At 37.0% G+C, this 22,032-nt stretch overlaps 1 protein-coding gene across 6 annotated transcripts in view; it reads left to right on the plus strand.

Annotated features, from left to right (window-relative positions):
- lrch2 (leucine-rich repeats and calponin homology (CH) domain containing 2) overlaps window positions 1-22,032 on the plus strand; it is a 99,270-nt gene that overhangs the window by 17,153 nt on the left and 60,085 nt on the right. For all 6 annotated transcript variants that reach the window (XM_067438524.1, XM_067438525.1, XM_067438528.1 and 3 more), the window contains exons 2-5: window positions 17,452-17,596; window positions 18,483-18,609; window positions 18,706-18,811; window positions 19,009-19,145. In XM_067438524.1, the coding sequence (XP_067294625.1) occupies window positions 17,452-17,596; window positions 18,483-18,609; window positions 18,706-18,811; window positions 19,009-19,145 (515 nt within the window). The remainder of the gene's footprint in view (window positions 1-17,451; window positions 17,597-18,482; window positions 18,610-18,705; window positions 18,812-19,008; window positions 19,146-22,032) is intronic.

Consider the following 22,032-nt stretch of genomic DNA (forward strand, 5'->3'; position numbering starts at 1 on the left):
TTATAATAATAATTTATTCTATTTAGTGTCCATTTCATTCATTTAACATTTAATATTGGGGCATCCAAGTTATTTTACATATTTGAACTTATAAATTTCAATTTCAACTTAAAAAAATTATGAATTTCTTATATTCCTGCAAGCAGTAAGTAGTGATTTATCCACTTATTGACTGTTTAAACAATTTCTGATTAAATTGAACGTTTCTTAGAGAGACCGCATTGTCTACGTTAGATGACGCAAGATGCTAGTACAGTAACAACAACTCCAAGTACCATACAAAACTAAATTGTGTGTCTAATGACAAAGGTTAATATTATTTTGTATTACAAAATACAACTGTAGATGCTTTGCTTAGATTGTTCACTCGATCCTTCTAGCAAACGTCACCTTTTCCACCATATAAGTTAAAACGACTATTCATTTGACAAGGCTATTCATTTTGTAAAAATATAAGTTATATATTTATATTTTTGAGAACTGAAGTATGGTATTTCCTATTATGTTTTTGCCTATTTGTATTTCAGATTAGGCATCACAGACACGTCACTGCGTAACGTTAGCCTACATTGTGACTAACATTATATAAATATGCAATATCTTTGACGAAAAAAGACACGTCTAAAATGTAGGCTGAATGAAACTTTAAGAAGAACATCTCAAATGGAGATTGTTGAAATGCAGCTTACTTGTTTATTGGTGTTTTCAGATCGTCCGTGCGCGAGAGAGAGCTTGTGCATATGGTTGCCAGCTTGGACACGTTTAGGTAAAAACCAGAGAGTATGCGGGTTTCTTTTCACAAAAAAGCTCTGTTTGGGGGATTTTAATTACTGAAATCTGGCAACCGCACGAACACGAACTCTTTCTCGCGCTCGGATGATCTGAAAACACCAAATAAACAAATAAGCTGCATTTTATCAATCTCCATTTGAGATGTTTTGCTTAAAGTTTCATTTAGTCGGTCTGTGTTCTGTCAGGAAGGTCAGGACTCACAAGCCGCTTCACTGAACTGCTGTGAGCTGCTGAAATAAGCCAATCAGAGCAGAGCTCAACATCATGACTCTTCCAAATAAGGCAAAAACCGAGCATTACATCATAGGGTCAATTTATAGGGTTGTAAATGGACTTTTAAAACTGTATCTGGACTATTTTTGCCCTTAAATAAGCCATATACCCCCTATATAGATATCAGAGAACAATTTAACATATTGTTTTAAATCATTCTACGGCACCTTTAAATGCAAAATTGATTTTTGTTCGCTCTAAATACTTTCTTATTTGTGAGACGAACATTTCTCCGCAAAACTCAGTTCACGCGCGCGCAAAATGCCCTTTTGCATGCTCAAAATATGATCTTGCACGTGCAGAATTGTGGCAGAATAATAATCCCATACATTCGGTGCCTGTCCACGGCGACTCAGGAAGTTGTTGAAAATCCTGCCGCGCCACATCCATACTACATACTGATTTCACCCTGTGCTACTCATCGTGCAGCTCTTCTGTCAGAAGTCGATTCAAAATTAAGCTTGTGCATATATAATGTGTGCATCTGGTGTGAGATACCTGAGATGTGGCGCTGAGCTTTGTGTCCGGTCTGCGGACCTTTAGGCACAGTCGGCTTAAGAACATGCATGGAAACGCACTCAAAGCGGTCTTTTCCTCTCTGCAGGTATTTTTTTAGGTTTATTTATCAAAATGTTCTTTTATATATTTGTGTGATGTTCTGTATTTCGATCGCGGCTTCAACATGTTATGTAAAAATGGTTTACGAATGTTTATCCACCACACATTACCTTTTATTGAAACCTAAACAAGAAAGCCATTGTCAGTTCATCTGTCAGTTGCAGGCAGTTTTGGTCGCTTTATTAAAAGTTGTTGCTGTGTGCAGTGTGTAAAACAAAATAACAATAGTTTACCCTCCTGCTGACTAGTGTCGTGCCCCTCCCAACCCATTCACACACACACACACACACACACACACATAGATTATTCGACTATCGGTTGACTATAGAAAGATTTGACAATTCTTATTCGAATGTGTAAAAACTTAGTCGGAGACACCCCTAATATATATTGGCCATTGGTCAGCCTGCTCTTAAGGTATCCACCACTAGGTTGAAGTATTTTTAAAATAGCTCTCCTTTCCTTACTAAGGACGCATAGTGAAACAGGAAACTACAATTTAAAATGTTAAAATTGTAAATTATTTTCTTTTTTAAATATATTTTAAATTGTACAATAATCAAATTAGGCTACTCTATTCTCAATGTCAAATGATCCTTCAGAAGTCATTCTAATTTGCTGATTTGGTGCTCAAGAAGCATGTCTTACCCTGTGTCCCTATATGTGCACAGTACTGTCGATTCTAAATAGTATGTGAGGTTAGAATAAATGTGTCCCGAAGCATAGTATGTTGAAAAGAGTATGCCACATCCCTGGATGGTTCACTGTTTTTAAAGTTTAGATTTGTGCACTGCACACTCTTAGCAACTAATATTGCCCATAACCAACAGCGCTTTTGGAGGAATATTCAGTTCAGAACTAGAAACTCGAATAGTTAACCAGAATATACCAGAGATGTCTTCTTAATTGTCAATATCCAATCTGATGAAGAATATTTATTGAAAACTACCATAGCAAAACATTTGGCCAATAACTATTAATTGTATCAGTATCCAAAAAACATCAGCAAAGTTCTCAGCATGAAAGACCCAAGACTGGCAGATCGACATGCTGTTTGTTTTCTCTTCAGTATGGTTGGAAGAATTGTTTGTGTAGTGCAATTTTTTTAATTAAATAAATAAAATGTGGACTGTCTATATGAGGGTGTTAACCATGACAGGAAGATTGACAGGCCAGTTTACGGTGACGTAATGCAAATGGCCATGCGACAGAGAGCAAATTTTTGCCATGGTAATACATGCCCAAAAGCTCTCGTGCACTCAAAATTATCAGCTTTTTCTTTACAAGAAGAGTGGTCTACATGCTGTATAGTATAAGTAGGCAAATTGGGATGCCACATTATCATTATTATTTAAGTAACTGTTGTGCAACTTGTGCTGCTTATTTTCTTATTGCCTGTTTTTTCTGGATTCTTTGTTTTATTGAAAGAACAGCATTTATTTTAAATAGAAATCTTGTAACAATGTAAAAGACTCGACTGTCACGCTGTGATTGTGTATTTGGCCTTATGTAGTGTGGGAATGTGGATGTGTTAACAAACCACCAAACCTCTCCACTCCTGTTAATTAACCTGTCACCCTGTGAGTATCTATTGCTGGTTTCCATGGTAATTGAAGGATGGTGGGTCAATTAAAATGAACACCTCACCTCACTATAAACGTGCTGAGACTGTTGCTCAAGTGAGGTTGTGTGAGAATGATTTCTGTGAATGCGTTCTTTGTGCGTCCTGACGAGACCTACACAGCAACATTTGGTTCTATGGCGGTCTTGTGTGATCGTATTCAGAAAGAGTGATGTTTTTGCAATTCTTTTTTTTTAAGCTGCTATATGGTGCAGAAATTCACTTCAGCTTTAAATGGATAGTTCACCCAGAAAAGTATTATTGTTTTTATTTACTCGCCCTAATGTCATTCTAAACCCATAAGACTTATGTAGATCTTCAGAACACACATTAAGGTTTTTAATATTCTCTTATAATATAATTATAATATTCTCTTAGTCTTATTCTCTTTTTGTTCATCTTATTGCTAAGTAAGCAACATTTTTAAGCTTCATGAAACATGTCAAAAGTAGCCCAATCTATATAAATACATATACAAGGCTTCTGAAGAGACACAACTGCTTTCTTTTAGGCATTCTTTTCTTTTAAACGTTTTAATTTAGGCATGTTTATTCACATACATATAAACATTAATCAATGCACATGTCTACATTTAACACATTAAATATGGTAAACTCAAGCTTGACTTACAAGGACCAGTGAGGTTTATTCACATTATGTCACACACACAAATTTGGTTATCTAGACTTTAAAAAGAACAAAAAAATGAATGATTAGTGTCACATGGCTTGTCTTGTTTAGCACGTTGTGTTTTTGTTATTTTCTGGTCATGTCTCCTATATTGTCCCACCTGTTCGTCCTCGTTCCCTGCCTTGTCTGTTCCCTATTTAATCTCCTTGTGTCTTCAGTCCTGTGCTGGTTCGTTGTCATTGGTATGTCTCCTGTTTTCATGCTCCTTGTTCCCGATCCTGCCTGGTAGTCTTTATGTTTGATTTTTTTTTTTCCCTTGTAGTTTTTGTTTTGCGTTTATTTTTATTTTGTATTCAATGAATAACCATTTCTTTGCACTTAAGTCCTCGCTCCCTCTTCATTTGTACCACACCCTGACAATTAGAGACTAGAAATATCTTAATTTGTCTTGACTGAAAGTATTGTGGGTTTATAGTAGATTTGGGTATTTTCTGCTACCTCACAATTAGATTAAAATCGGTTGTTGAGGTCACAATTTGATTAAATTGATTCTCGATTTTGAATAAAATTTTGATTTAATATGCCGCATAGATGTGATTGTAGTTTACTGGTGTGTTACTTTTCTTATTTTACTGTTAAAAAGAAATAAGTGTCACTGAATTCATTGTTTAAAAAAAAGTTTATTCTTCTTCTCATTTTAGTCAACTCAAGATTATAAATCAAATGCCATTTAAGCTGACAGCAATCATTACACACATAACTGTCAGTCTTCTGTAATAAAGCAAGGCATCCCTGAGACAAAAAGGAAAAACAGCTTGATACATAAATAAAATTCCTTGATACAAAATAATAAAAAAACAATAGGACAATACAATAGAAAAAAAATATACAAATTCAATTTAAAATAAAAAATTTAAGTTTTTCAGGTACTATAGCCTAGCTGTATTTAACGTCTTAAAATACTACAGAAATGAAATATCCAATGTGAAATTCAAACACTGTATACTATAGTGTATGAATTAAATATAAATTATTTCAAAATAAAGATACAGTGATTTCAGTCAAAAGCGGTGAGTGGTTTTTCTGATTTAAAAAACCAAACAAACAGATGGCAACAGTTTATTAGGCTGCTGTCCCTTTAAGAACAAAATAGTGCACTAGTATAATATACTGTTACACAAACTATTTGCTGTTTACAAACTACCCAACTGTTTACGTTAATGTAGGAAATACCATACTGTGTTTTTATAAATACTCCACACTGTGCATTTTGAAGTGTTTGTGTGTTTGTTTGGAAATTCATTGGCAGCAGCAGTCAAATACAATCCATCATTATTATGTGTTTCCAGTGGACAGGTTTGGAAATCTGTTTTTAAGAGAGCAAATATAAAGAAGACTGATAAAATATACTGATGCAGCCCATTATCATATTCATGAAACACATGGGGCAGAGAGAGAGAGAGAAAGAGAGAGAAACGTGAGCCCTATCCCTCTCATGAAGACATTAAGGAAGCCTGCTGATAGCCTGTATTAACTCCATTGGCCTCAAGTCCATGCATTTAAAAGCACATTGATTTCTCGTGTGTCTGTGTCTGTGTGTGTGCGTGCATTCACGGTGGGGGTCTGGCACCTTCTGCTAAACAGCTGTGCCTCAGTCTAAGTATTGTTTGAGTATAAAAGAAGGATCACAAAAAGAAAGGAGAAATAAAGAAAAGAACAAATAAAGTTATAATAGCTGAAAGAGATCAAATCAGGATCTGATAGCAAATACACAGAGAGGAGCAAGAACAGATGAGAATAATGTCCTTTCAGTACTCTCTCTTTCATTGGTTTTGTGGCAAAATACACACACACACACACACAAACTACTGCTGGAGATGCTGAGCTGATATCTCAATGTCTGTCTCAAGAAATTCCCATCAATTCATCCCTCTATCGCTTCCTCACTCAGTACTCCTATCTCTATCCAAAGTCATTTACACACACAAGCAAGCAGACACACACACACACACACACACACACACACACACACACACACACACACACACACAGAGATTTGTTTCACAGTTTTAGTGAAGACATTATATAGATTTCAACTAAATTTATATAAGGTTATATTATTTTCTATGACCATAACCATAGTGGACGACTCTCTTCCATTGTAGAAAATTTAAGTGAAGCCGACCAATGTCCCAATATGGCACAGACATCTTATACTGATTCGGGACCTGAGTCTGCACAGTAGTGAGCATGAAGTGGAACTGTAGTATCAAGGCGTCTACACTCGCGCAAAATTGGTTAGCACAAAAATGTTCATTTTGGGGTAAACTATCCCTTTAACTAGTCGTATTTCAAAATAGTTTACTATATAAATGAGGACATTTGGTTCCTCAAAGTCATTCTGTCTGGTTCTTTAAGTTTCTCTTCACTTAGTCACTTACTTTCTGTCTGTCTCAGACTCAGTTCCTCATACAGTCGGTGCTAAAATATCACTGACATAACTCTTGCAAAAACTTGTATTGTCTTGACTCATATTCTGTCTGTCTCTGTTTCTCTCTCTCTCTGACAGATGTGTCTCAATGCTCAAAGGGTTAGTTTACGCCAAAATATAAATTCTGTCATTTATTTCCCCTCATATCTTTCCAAACCTGTATGCATTTGTTTCTTCTGCCGAACATAAAAGAAGATATTTTGAAGAATGTTAGTAACTTAACAAATTTGGTTATCAACAACTTCCATTGTACGGACAAAAACACTGACCGTGGATCCCAATTCGCATACTATCCTTCCTAAATGGGATTTGAAAAATAATTATGTCCCAAATCGTAATGAGTATTCCAAAGATACCTGGATGGTCTACTATTGTTTAGAATTCGAAGTGCAGATCCGTGCATATACTCTTGACAATTAATATCTACTACATTTCTCTCCAATACGGTATACATTTAATTGAATGTGGAGGATTTTAACTGTGAGAAGGGGATTGACAGAGAGGATTAAATGGTGACGGGATGCACGTAACTAAGTGACAGAGTTAGTTAAAGATGTCTAAATCTGTCGCTTGTCCGTTAAAGATGACAAATTAGTATGTCTCAAAGCTTGCCTACTTTTCTGCTACAAAATCAAAAGTATGTACTTTTTCTTCACAAAAAGAGTACATACTTTTAGGACGTAGTTGTAGGCAAATTGGGCTGCAGCATTAAGACATTCTTCAAATGTTCTTTTATGTTCCACAGAAGAAAGTCATACAGGTTTATAATGACATGAGGCTAAGTAAATAATAACATCATTTATATTTTCTGGTGAACTATCCCTTAAGAAGGAAGAAAGTTTGATTAGTTTTGACGTTCTGTTCTCAGTTACCTTGTCATATTATAAATATTGTACCATTTTCCCTTTTCTAAAAAAGTTTTTTGAAAAAGAAAAAAAATCTGGAAAACATGCAGTACATTATAATGTATTATATACACATTATAATTCAATATTTCCAAGTTTGCAGGGTGGTGTGTGTATGGTCACAGCTAACTGGCCCATGCTAACCAAAACATGACACGATTTTTACTTTGTCTAGCAAATGATCATATGCATATCTGAATATTATACCACACAGATAAGCGTATGTATAATATTGATCTTTCTAAACATTTGAGCGTTTGAAGTGAAACGTGCAGTGGTGTGTAAATGTTGATAACGTTGAAGCACAACTGCTAAACTAACATGAGCCTGCTCCGCGCTCTGATCAGCCAACTGAAGGTTGTTCAAGAGGAATTTCTGAGGTGGAGTCAGCACAGTTTGGGTTGGTAACGGTTGCCAAGCAACACTACTTCAGTCAGTAATAGTTGCCAGGCAGCACAGCTTCATGTTGGCAACGACCACTGCACAGACAAATATGGATTTTGTGAGTCTTTTTTTTTTTCTTCTCTGCTTGCTTACATCTTATTGGTTGACTAGTGCCAAGCCCATCATTCTTTCCTGGCATTTGGCCTCAAACTCCTGAAGGATGTTACATGTAACAAGGCCCATTAGAATTCTGAAATATCATTCTAGTTCTGTCGGCTTTCTTTTTTTTTCTGCCCGCTTTGATATAGTCATTTATATTTCTCTCACATATCTCTCTTTTCAACGGGGTTGTGAAATATAGAGGAAGTTGACATGACTTTTCTTCTGCATGCATGTCTGCTTTTATAGCAACACTGTGGTATTGACAACCCAGTTCTGATTGGTTGAAGTTGTTATAATTCTGGGTGTTTTATGTATTTATGCTGGACTGAGAATGAGGGCTTTTGTTTGTTTGTTTGTTTATTTAATTTTGCTTTACAACCAGTCAAAATGGTCCCAAACGAAGCCAAAGTAAAATCAACCATTGACTGTCTCAGAACAACACACATTCGTCATAAATCGGTGTTTTTTAACAGATTATTTGAGCATGATTCAATAAGTCACTTGTTGCCAGCTACTGGCATATTGGTGTAACTGTCAGAAAGAGTTACTGAAGAACCACAGTCTCTCTGGAACATGCTAAACCAGTCAAGGACAGTGATACAAACAGATACAAACAGACTGTACTGTATATTAGCTTCCAGGAGATTGGATTCAAAAAGGTTCGAGGAAGGACCAGAACTAACTGTTGTGTCAATGCATTTAAACAGATTTTCAATTAGATCAATTTTATTTATTAGGGGTTCAAGCACGAAGTGCTGAACACCTATTGTATTTGTGCTGATTTTTAGGGGTTCAAGCACGAAGTGCTGAACACCTATTGTATTTGTACAGATTTTTATTATTATTATTATTATTCAGCCGAAAAACGCATTGTGCAGACCAAACCGTAAGAGCTGGAAACTTGAAACTTTGTCAATAGGTAGTACAAAAATCGAGGAAAGGTTATCAAATTATGAGCCAGATTGGCCCATAGGTGGCGCTATAGCAATCAATTGCGCAAAATGGCTCATAACTCCTAAACCGTTTGGTCCACACTCAAGTGTCTTATATCATTGGAAAGCTGAGTCCTTGGCGAACAAAACGCAAATCTCCGATTTCATTTCCGTCATTAAAAATTTTCCGCCATTTTGAATTTTGTTGAAAACCTACTTTTACGAACTAGTCCCTGATTTTTTGACCGATCGGAACCAAACCAGTGCCAAAATGTTGTCTGTAGTCTGAATATGAAGATTCATTGAGAAAAAGTGGACATTTCGATTCACGGAAGATAAGGGGATCAAAATGGTCGCTCAGGGCGGAGTTTATTTTACTAAAAAGACTATAACTCTAAAATGAAATGAGATATCTTCACCAAACTTGGTAAATGTGTGTATGGGCAAATTCTCTGGTCTCGATAAAAAAATCGCGACGATTGACCACTTGGTGGCGCTATAATGTGAAAAAAACATGAAAATAGCTATAACCACATGACCGCTAGTCCGATTGACTTGAAAATTGGTATGCGGTGTCGTGGCCCAAGGTACCATGTATGTCCATGAGGACATTGGCGTATCTCAAAAAACATGGCCGCCATTGGCCAATGAAATTTGAGCACCTATTATGTTTATGGCTCTGTAATCACGTGGTGTTGCATACATCCGCAAAATATGCATATCATATGATAGATCTCCTCATGTTGAACAACTTTGCCTCTAGTGCCATTGCTGTCAATCAAATTGTTAATTAAATATTCATAATTATGTTAAAAACCTACTTTTGTGAACTTGACCCTGGTTTTTTGCCCGATCAGAACCAAACAAGTCTAGGAAAGTTCTCTGGACTCTCTAGATCAATAACTATCCAAAAAAGTTGAACTTTTAAATTTGGATGGCTATAACAGGGCCATTTAAAAAAGAGGTGTGGCAAAATACACTCAAATGCCTATAAATCCTAAGGGGAAACTCAAAACTTCATGAAAATCGTTGGGTACATGTGGCATAACATGCTGATGAAGCATGCAATGTTTTAAAGAGATCGGACTATAGGTGGCGCTATAACTGTTAAAAAGCTTTAAAAACCATGCATTTCCTATGGTAAATTGCCTATATTGGCTGTAAATGGACTTTTGAATTTTTATTTTAGTGTTTAAAATATTGCTAAATAAAACTTAGTGTCTTTAATGCCTATGTGCTTAAAAGGCCTTAAAGGCTTGAACCCCGCTTAAATGCTGCTTGCAGCTTTAATTAGGGGTTCAAGCACGAAGTGCTGAAACCCTATTGTAATTGTACTGATTTTTATTATTATTATTATTATTATTATTATTGGGGGTTCAAGCACGAAGTGCTTGAAAACCTATTGTTATTGTAAGGATTTTTAGGGGTTCAAGCACGAAGTGCTGAAACCCTATTGTAATTGTAAAGATTTTTATTATTATTATTATTATTATTTTTCTTCTCCCCTAAAACTGAACGTGCAGACAAAACCGTAAGTGCTAGAGACTTCAAACTTGGCCAATAGGTAGTCCTCAATTTGGGGAGAACCTGAGAAGCTATGACCCCGATTGGCCTATAGGTGGCGCTACAGCAACCAAAAGCGCAAAAGGGCTCATAACTCCTAAACCGTGTACTCCACACTCAAGTGTCTTATATCATTGGAAAGCTGAGACCATGACGAATAAAACGTATATCTCCGATTTCATTTCCGTCATGAAAATTTTTCCGCCATTTTGAATTTTGTCGAAAACCTACTTTTGCGAACTAGTCCCTGGTTTTTTGACAGATCGGAACCAAACCAGTGCCAAAATGTTCTCTGTAGGCTGAATATCAATAATTATCGAAAAAATGTTGATATTTCGATTCACGGTTGCTAAGGGGATTCAAAATGGACGTTCAGGGCGGAGCCTATTTTACTAAAAAGGCTATAACTCCAGAAAGAAATGAGCTATCTTCACCAAACTTGGTACACATCTTTATGGGCTCATTCTTTGGTCACGATAAAAAAATCGCGACGATTGGCCACTTGGTGGCGCTATAACATGAAAAAAACACTAAAACGGCTATAACCACGCGACCGCTAGTCCGATTGACTTGAAAATTGGTATGCGGTGTCTTGGCCCAAGGCCCCATGTATGTCTATGAGGACATTGGCGTATCTCAAAAAACATGGCCGCCATCGGCCAATGAAATTTGAGCACCTATTAGACGGGGTTAACGGAGGCCGATCGGAACGAAACTTGGTGGGCCTGTTTGACTCATGGTCCTAGAGGACTGTAAGAATTTTGAAAGAAATCGGCCACTAGTTGGCGCTAACGAGCTTTATGGCTCTGCAATCACGTGGTGTTGCAAACATCCCCAAAATATGCAAATCATATGATAGACCTCCTCGTGCTGAACAACTTTGCCTCTGGAACCATTGCTGTCAATCAAATCGTTAGTTAAATATTCGCAATTATGTTAAAAACCTACTTTTGCGAACTAGTCCCTGATTTTTTGCACGACCGAAACCAAACCAGTCTAGGACAATTCTCTGGACTCTCTAGATCAATAATTATCAAAAAAAGTTGAACTTTTGCATTTGGATGGCTATAACAGGGCCAATTAGAAAAGAGGTGTGGCAAAATACACTCAAAAGCCTATAAATCCTAAGCGAAAACTCAAAACTTCACGAAAATTGATGGGTATATGTGGCATAACAATGTGAAGAAGGATGCAACATTTCATGGAGATCGGAGTATAGGTGGCGCTATAAGTGTTAAAAAGCTTTGAAAACCATGTATTCCTATGGTGAATTGCCTGTATTGGCTGTAAATGGTATTTTCCATCGATTATTTCAGCATGCTAATTGTGTTACCAGTATGTTAAAAACATGCTAATCGTGTTAGCATTTTGCTAAAAACATGTCAGCAGTGTAGGGTAGCAACAGGGCCACAAGTTTTGCCATTGCAAGCACAACTCAAATTCAGTCTTTATAAAGTCACTATTTTAACATTTGCAATCGAATTTTGTCAATGTATCACTTCATTTCACCTGAGCTCCCAGATTTAATTATTTTACTGCTTTAGAGCCTTAAATGCAATACGCCTTAAATGCTTTAATGCCTTAAGTCGCTTGAACCCCGCTAATTGCTGCTCGCAGCTATATTTATTATTATTATTATTTTTCTTCTCCCCTAAAACTGAACGTGCAGACAAAACCGTAAGTGCTAGAGACTTCAAACTTGGCCAATAGGTAGTCCTCAATTTGGGGAGAACCTGAGAAGCTATGACCCCGATTGGCCTATAGGTGGCGCTACAGCAACCAAAAGCGCAAAAGGGCTCATAACTCCTAAACCGTGTACTCCACACTCAAGTGTCTTATATCATTGGAAAGCTGAGACCATGACGAACAAAACGTATATCTCCGATTTCATTTCCGTCATGAAAATTTTTCCGCCATTTTGAATTTTGTCGAAAACCTACTTTTGCGAACTAGTCCCTGGTTTTTTGACCGATCGGAACCAAACCAGTGCCAAAATGTTCTCTGTAGGCTGAATATCAATAATTATCGAAAAAATGTTGATATTTCGATTCACGGTTGCTAAGGGGATTCAAAATGGACGTTCAGGGCGGAGCCTATTTTACTAAAAAGGCTATAACTCCAGAAAGAAATGAGCTATCTTCACCAAACTTGGTACACATGTTTATGGGCTCATTCTTTGGTCACGATAAAAAAATCGCGACGATTGGCCACTTGGTGGCGCTATAACATGAAAAAAACACTAAAACGGCTATAACCACGCGACCGCTAGTCCGATTGACTTGAAAATTGGTATGCGGTGTCTTGGCCCAAGGCCCCATGTATGTCTATGAGGACATTGGCGTATCTCAAAAAACATGGCCGCCATCGGCCAATGAAATTTGAGCACCTATTAGACGAGGTTAACGGAGGCCGATCGGAACGAAACTTGGTGGGCCTGTTTGACTCATGGTCCTAGAGGACTGTACGAATTTTGAAAGAAATCGGCCACTAGTTGGCGCTAACGAGCTTTATGGCTCTGCAATCACGTGGTGTTGCAAACATCCCCAAAATATGCATATCATATGATAGATCTCCTCGTGCTGAACAACTTTGCCTCTGGAACCATTGCTGTCAATCAAATCGTTAGTTAAATATTCGAAATTATGTTAAAAACCTACTTTTGCGAACTAGTCCCTGATTTTTTGCACGACCGAAACCAAACCAGTCTAGGACAATTCTCTGGACTCTCTAGATCAATAATTATCAAAAAAAAGGTGAACTTTTGCATTTGGATGGCTATAACAGGGCCAATTAGAAAAGAGGCGTGGCAAAATACACTCAAAAGCCTATAAATCCTAAGTGAAAACTCAAAACTTCACGAAAATTGATGGGTATATGTGGCATAACAATGTGAAGAAGGATGCAACATTTCATGGAGATCGGAGTATAGGTGGCGCTATAAGTGTTAAAAAGCTTTGAAAACCATGTATTCCCTATGGTGAATTGCCTGTATTGGCTGTAAATGGTATTTTCCATCGATTATTTCAGCATGCTAATTGTGTTACCAGTATGTTAAAAACATGCTAATCGTGTTAGCATTTTGCTAAAAACATGTCAGCAGTGTAGGGTAGCAACAGGGCCACAAGTTTTGCCATTGCAAGCACAACTCAAATTCAGTCTTTATAAAGTCACTATTTTAACATTTGCAATCGAATTTTGTCAATGTATCACTTCATTTCACCTGAGCTCCCAGATTTAATTATTTTACTGCTTTAGAGCCTTAAATGCAATACGCCTTAAATGCTTAAATGCCTTAAGTCGCTTGAACCCCGCTAATTGCTGCTCGCAGCTATATTTATTATTATTATTTTTCTTCTCCCCTAAAACGCATCGTGCAGCCCAAACCGTAAGTGCTAGAGACTTGAAACTTTGCCAAAAGGTAGTCCAAAAATCGAGGAGAGATTATCAAAGTATGAGCCCGATTGGCCAATAGGTGGCGGTATAGCGCAAAAAACAAAAAAAAAATACTATTTTGCTTATATCTCGAAAACCCATTGTCGCACATTCAAGTGTCTTACATCATTGGAATCCTTGGCTCAAGCCGAACAAAACGTATATCTCCGATTTCATTTCCGTCATGAAAATTTTTCCGCCATTTTGAATTTTGTCGAAAACCTACTTTTGCGAACTAGTCCCTGGTTTTTTGACCGATCGGAACCAAACCAGTGCCAAAATGTTCACTGTAGTCTTAAGATCAATAATTATCGAAAAAAAGTTGAAATTTCGATTCACAGACGATAAGGGGCGTGAAAATGTACATTAAAGGCAGAGCCTATTTTGCTAAAGAGGCTATAACTCAAGAACGAAATGAGATATCTTCACCAAACTTGGTACAGATATGTAGGGACTCAATTTGAGGTCACGATAAAAAAATTGCGACGATTGGCCACTGGGTGGCGCTATAATGTGAAAAAAACATGAAAATAGCTATAACCACAAGACCGCTAGTCCGATTGACCTGAAAATTGGTATGCAGTGTCTTCGCCCAAGGTACCATGTATGTCTATGAGGACATTGGCGTATCTCAAAAAACATGGCCGCCATCGGCCAATTACATTTGAGCACCTATTAGATGGGGTTAACAAAGGCCGATCGGAACGAAACTTGATGGGCATGTTTGACTCATGGTCCTAGAGGTCTGTAAGAATTTTGAAAGAAATCGGCCACTAGTTGGCGCTAACGAGTTTTATGGCTCTGTAATCACGTGGTGTTACACACATCTGCAAAATATGCATATCATTTGATAGAACTCCGCATGCTGAACAACTTTGCCTCTAGAATCATTGCTGTCAATCAAATCGTTAATTAAATATTTGCAATTATGTTAAAAACCTACTTTTGCGAACTAGTCCCTGGTTTTTTGCCCGACCGGAACAAAACCAGTCTAGGACAATTCTATAGACTCTCTATATAAATATTCATTGAAAAAAAGTTGAACTTTTGCATTTGGTTGGCTATAACAGGGCCAATTAGAAAAGTGGCGTGGCAAAATATACTCAAAAGCTTATAAATCCTAAGGGAAAACTCAAAATTTCACGAAAATTGTTGGGTATATGTGGCATACCATGCTGATGAAGCATGCAATGTTTTACAAAGATCGGAGTATAGGTGGCGCTATAAGTGTTAAAAAGCTTTAAAAACCATGCATTTCCTATGGTAAATTGCCCATATTGGCTGTAAATGGACTTTTCCATCTATTATTTTAGTGTTTAAAATCTTGCTAAATAATACTTAATGTCTTTAATGCCTATGTACTTAAAAGGCCTTAAAGGCTTGAACCCCGCTAAATGCTGCTTGCAGCTTTAATTATTATTATTATTATTATTCTGCCGTAAAACTCATCGTGCAGACCAAACCGTAAGGGCTAGAGACTTGAAACTTTGTCAATAGGTAGTCCAAAAATCGAGGAAAGGTTATCAAATTATGAGCCAGATTGGCCAATAGGTGGCGCTATAGCAATCAATTGCGCAAAAGGGCTCATAACTCCTAAACCGTTTGGTCCACACCCAAGTGTCTTATATCATTGGAAAGCTGAGACCTTGGCGAACAAAACGTATATCTCCGATTTCATTTCCGTCATGAAAATTTTTCCGCCATTTTGAATTTTGTCAAAAACCTACTTTTGCGAACTAGTCCCTGGTTTTTTGACATATCGGAACCAAACCAGTGCCAAAATGTTCTGTCTAGTCTGAATATCAATAATTATCAAAAAAAAGTTGAAATTTTGAATCATGAACGAAAAGGGGTGTGGAAATGTACATTCAAGGCGGAGCCTATTTTACTAAAGAGGCTATAACTCCAGCAAGAAATGAGATATATTCACCAAACTTGGTACACATGTTTATGGGCTCAGTCTTTGGTCACGATAAAAAAATCGCGACGATTGGCCACTTGGTGGCGCTATAACATGGAAAAAACACAAAAAGGGCTATAACCACGCGACCGCTAGTCCGATTGACTTGAAAATTGGTAAGCAGTGTCTTGGCCCAAGGTACCATGTCTGTCTATGAGAACATTGGCGTATCTTAAAAAACATGGCCGCCATCGGCCAATGAAATTTGAGCACCTATTAGACAGGGTTAACGGAGGTCGATCGGAACAAAACTCAGTGGGCATGTTTAACTCATGGTCCTAGAGGTCTGTAAGAATTTTGAAAGAAATCGGCCACTAGTTGGCGCTAACGAGTTTTATGGCTCTGCAATCACGTGGTGTTGCACACATCGGCAAAATATGCATATCATATGATAGATCTCCTCATGCTGAACAACTTTGCCTCTAGAACCATTTTTGGCAATTAAATCGTTAGTTAAATATTTGCAATAATGTTAAAAACCTACTTTTGCGAACTAGTCCCTGGTTTTTTGCCCAATCAGAACCAAACCAGTCTAGGACAATTCTCTGGACTCTCTAGATCAATAATTATCAAAAAAAAGTTGATTTTTTGCATTTGGATGGCTATAACAGAGCCATTTAGAAAAGAGGTGTGGCAAAATACACTCAAAAGCCTATAAATCCTAAGGGGAAACTCAAAACTTCACGAAAATTGTTGGGTATATGTGGCATAACATGTTGAAGACACATGCAAAGTTTTATGGAGATCGGAGTATAGGGGGCGCTATAAGTGTTAAAAAGCTTTGAAAACCATGTATTCCCTCTGGTGAATTGCTTGTAAATTGTATTTTCCATCTCTGTAATCGCATATATTATGATAGATCTTCTCATACTGAACAACTTTGCCTCTATAACCAATACTGTCAATCAAATCTTTATTTAAATATTCACAATTATGTTAAAAACCTCGTTTTGCAAACTAGTCCTAGGTATTTTGCCTGATCGGAACCAAACCACAGCAGTATGATTTTCTGCACTCTCCTGATCAATTCATATTTAGACTTTATAAAGTCATTATTATAATATTTAAAATCACATTTTGTCAGTTTATCACTTCATTTCACCTGATATCTCTCAAATTCATTCAGTGCTTAAAAGCCTTTCATGCAAAAGGTGTCAAATGCTTAAAAACCTTAAATGGCTTGAACCCCGCTAAATGCTGCTTGCAGCTTTAATTATTATTATTATTATTATTATCATCCGTGGTTCTTACCGTGGAACCACGTGGATCCGTGGTTCATTTCAGCATTGTGAATCTCAGCCATTTTATTGTTAGGTGTCATATCAATAGAGCTTGTGACGGAGCTCTTCACACTGCATCTAAATTAAATATACTGCCTTGACAAATCAAGAATTACCAATAATTACCGTATTCGCTCTCTCTTGCCTTCTCTCTCTATGTGTGTGTGTGTGTGTGTGTGTGTGCACGCTTTGTCAGTGTCTGATAATGTAAAACTCCTCGTATAGATCAACCAGTTACTTATTCAAATAATCAGCCATTCTACCTGTAGACATTCCCTGCCTAACCCTTCCTATTTGTTTAGATGTGTAGTACACTAGCATACATAATTAATAGTTAATTTGTAAATGTGTGTATCTTTCATGTTAAACTGACTTTGTATCTTTTTTTCTTTCTTTTTTTCTGTACAGACTTGTCAAAAAACCGTTTTTGTGAGCTCCCTCCAGAAGTGTGTTTGTTTGCGCCGCTGGAGTCTTTAAACCTCTACCACAACTGCATAAAGGTCGTTCCAGAGGCCATTATAAACCTACAGATGCTCACCTACCTGAACATCAGGTAACACCCACACTATGATGTCTTTTTCGGTTAACATATCATTATAATTCATCTATTTCTAAGACTATCTTGGCATCTGGCTATCATGCTGTTGTTGATCAAGCTGTAATAAAAATAATGTATTTTGAATGAAACTGCTTTTAACTTTACTTTAAATACTCACCAAATCTCTTGTGCTGACCAAGGCTGTTTTTATTTGATCAAAAATACAGTACAACTAACATTGTAAAATATTATTACTACTTATATTACTACTTATTATATTTAAAAATGTTATGCAATCCTTCTGTTGCAAATCAGCTTGTTTGTCAGTAATGATTAAAATTATATATATATATATGCTAAATATTTTTATTTCAAGTAAATGCTGTACTGTCTAACTTTCCATTCATTGAAAGAATCCTGAAAAGGCATCGTGGTTTCCAAAATAAGCAGCACTGTTTTCACCATTGATGATAATATTGTTTCTTGAGCATCTAATTAGAATACTAGAGTGATTTCTGAAGGATCATGTGACACTGAAGACTGAAGTAATGATGCTGAAAATTCAGCTTTGCCATCACATGAATAAATTACATTTAAAAATATAGTAAAATAGAAAAAAAAAAAATCACATTTGTAGTAATATTTCACAGTATTAGCCTACTCATTGTGCTATATTTTTGATCAAAAATGCAGCCTCCAAGCTTAAAAGACTTCTTTCAAATCCTCACCAACCCCAAACTACTAAACAGTACTGTATTAATCTCCAACAACTGTAAGAGGTTTAATATTTCCAGTTGTTGTTGTTGTTGTGGGGGTTTCCTCATTAAAGAAAGCAAGAGATTGTATTAAGTGGTTTATTGAAGACTTACTGAAGCTAATCCTTGGGTTTTGACGTTTTCAGTCGAAATCAGCTGTCCGTTCTCCCCAAGTTTCTCTTCAATCTTCCTCTGAAAGTGCTTGTGGTCAGCAACAATAAGCTGCTGTCTATTCCTGAGGAGATCGGAAAGGCCAAAGACCTCATGGAACTGGTCAGTGTGTCAAAATACATGTGTGATTATTGTATATCATTATGTATGTTTCTGTGATGTTCAAATATACACAGTATATATGTTTTCTGTGTTCAGGACGTCAGCTGTAATGAGATCCAGGTGCTTCCGGCTCAGATGGGGAAACTCCTTGCGTTACGAGAGCTCAACATACGAAGAAACTGCCTACAAGTTTTACCAGATGGTACACACACTTACAAAAGACAGATATGTCAACAAAAGCATCAGTCAGATAAAACTAAAACTAAAAGCTTTGCTGGATATAAATTCACATTCAGCACATTAAGTGTTTATGCCAGTTATGCTACTTTAAGATAGGAAAGAATTTCTCATTATATCATTAGTTTTCACCTCTCTTTCATCTTACTCTCTTCCTCACAGAGTTGTCTGATCTGCCATTGATCAGGTTGGATTTCTCTTGTAATAAGATCACTGAGATTCCCATATCTTATCGCAAACTTAAGCAGTTACAGCACATCGTTCTTGACAACAACCCCATGCAGTCTCCTCCCGCCCAGGTATGTCAGTACTCATCTCTGTTACTGTGTATATCTTCACGTGTGGAGCTGAAGCTGAACACTTGCTTGATTGTTGTTCCTGTCTGTTGGTAATTTCTTTTCTGTTGGCGCCATCCAGTGGCTGACATTGTAAAATACACAAAACGTCAGGCATATTGATTCAATAATGATGATAAACACAGTATATTTTTTCCAAATCTTTTCTAGGGTACCACATAGAAATGTCCCATCAAAAACAAAACAAAAGAAATCTCTCACAGTGTCTGCAAAAAACTGTTTATAACATTGATATTATGTTTCTTGGAAACATATTATCAAAGAAAAGTATAATTGAAATATTTGTTCAATGGCATTTTTTATGAATATGAATGAAGGTCGGTATCAATGAAACAGTTGACTTAATCCAGAATTACAGTTGGTGAAATTAGACACGAGACGACCCAACCACCACCACCACCACCACCTCTTAAAAAACTTGTTGGATCTGCACAATTCACACAAGTCACCCAAACTGACGTGAAAAACACGGGGGGCGCCGAAAAGCACGCTGTTTGCATCCCTGTTCAATTTTATTGCACTGCGAAAGTTTGAATCACATTACAAGCATCATTTCTGCACTGTGTATTATTTACATGAATAATAGACTACTCAACCACTCAACCCCCATCTCTCCCAAACACAGCGAACCTGTGATGCTTGGCCTTTTTACCGTCGCAGTAGTACAAATCTTTCACCATTACAGCTCTAACCAAACCACATGTTTCCTTTGATTTGCCGGTTTTATTACTGTAAGATCAACTCATCAGTTGTCACACTGTGCCCTTGAGCAGTGCACTTAACCCAAATTTCTCCAGTGTTGCTCTGGTATAGTGCCTAATTCTGTGACCCTAGTAGTCGCTGAGTTGATGAAAAGCAAACGATCACATTTCTATGACTGGCTTGTCTTGCTCAGACATGTTCTTTCGTTGACTGAAATTGATTGTTTTAGATTTGTTTGGAATGTTCTTTGGTCCCTTTAGTTTTTCCTTGGAAATGCAGTGCTGAGAGAGAGAGAGAGAGAGAGAGAGAGAGAGAGAGAGAGAGAGAGAGAGAGAGAGAGAGAGAGAGAGAGAGAGAGAGAGAGAGAGAGAGAGAGAGAGAGAGAGAGAGAGAGAGAGAGAGAGAGAGAGAGAGAGAATATGCAAGAGTGATATTTTAGCACATTACAGTAAAAATATATACGGTTATTTATGTTATTATATTTTTATGAAACGCCAGCTGACCAATTTCCATGAAAAAATGCCCATACATTTATTCTTACATAAATTTACATGAATACTAAATATATATAGTATTCTAAAGGCTAAATATAATGTCTGTCTGTACAGTATGTTTCTATGTATGTATGTGAGTTCTCCTAAAGAGCAGTAAAAGTTCTTATTTTAGAGTTTTCTCTTAACCTATTCACAAAGCTGCTGAAACTAACTTTAACTTCATTAATTACTAATGTCATTCGACACCCGTAAGACCCATAAGATTCTCGTCGTTTCATCAAATTATTGTAGAGCCACTGTAGTGAGATGGGCTTTGTAATGACGTCTTTAGTGCCTTTATGGGTCTTGAGAGAGGAAATGGCATTGGTGTCAATGGAGGCCTTTCTGAGCCATCGGATTTCAACTAAAATATCTTCATTTGTGTTCCGATCCGAAGATGAACGGAGGTCTTATGGGTTTTTTGGGTGAACTAATGCTGCCTTCACGTGCTATCGAGTTTTCGAGGTAAAAATTGCACATGAACTGATGTTGTGTTTACCACTGGGAAGTTCGGAAATAATTTTGATACCCAAGTTCCCGAGATGGGCGTGGCATAACCGTTAAAAATGGCAGATGGGAGATGAATTTCGAATTTTATTAGGTTTTTTTTTACCACAACAATTTAATTTACTTGTCGTTAAAGTAGTACATATTTACATAAATAAATAATCATTTGAAGCATATTGTGTAGCATATTTTAAACGCATCGAAAATCGCATCTAGTTGACCATCATTCCAGAATAGTGAGCAAGCTGACTAGATAGTGTTTAGTAAAAGTAGCTATACAATAGGATCATGTACGGCTGAAAACTATTGCCATTTTAGTCTTTAAGCAGCCTTTATTGTCTACATTATGCCTTTTTTGTGAATGTGATTATAAACAATATGCTTTCGTGTTGTGCTGCTAGTGTTTGCCAGTGATTCTATGATTTTCAGGGACCAGGAAATGGCTGAAATGGTTATAGTGTTAAAATAACATTTTCCAAAGATGCGCAAAAGTATGAACCTGGCATCTTCCATTCTTTCCGACAAGAAAGCACCTGAACACAACAAGCTCGTAATCACGACTTCTGAGGTGGGAAGTAGGAAACTTCCGATAGCACGTGAAGGCAGCATATGGACATGAGTAAGGACAGGGTTGACCTTGTGGCTATGGATGATGTCATCAGCTTACTAACTTTGACCAAAGTGATTGGCTGATAGGGGAGGGCTCTCTGTCAGTGATTTAATGATAGAAATATTGAAGAAAGAGGTATCATGTTGCAGTATTCAGTAAAGTTTTTAAAATAAGAATGTTGCCATATTCAAATTAAGATTTTAAAAAGTAGGCCAAGTATCACTAATCAAACTAGTATATGTTCAGCTAATTGTCAGCCTCTTACATGTGTGCATCTCGAAAGATTGCAGAATTCAAGCGAAATTGATTTTTTTATACAAAAAATTAGCATGTTCAAATGATCTATCTAATCAACTTTAGAGGAGGTATATGCTGCCGAGAGCCAACTCACTAGTTACCTAGTCACCCCAACTCCTAACTCTCGGTCTGCGGTCCCTTCGGACAGCACACCAAATACGCTTTATATTCTTTTACTCTA

Source organism: Pseudorasbora parva, chromosome 3, assembly GCF_024679245.1.
Source record: "Pseudorasbora parva isolate DD20220531a chromosome 3, ASM2467924v1, whole genome shotgun sequence".
In the NCBI taxonomy this organism is placed as follows: domain Eukaryota; kingdom Metazoa; phylum Chordata; class Actinopteri; order Cypriniformes; family Gobionidae; genus Pseudorasbora; species Pseudorasbora parva.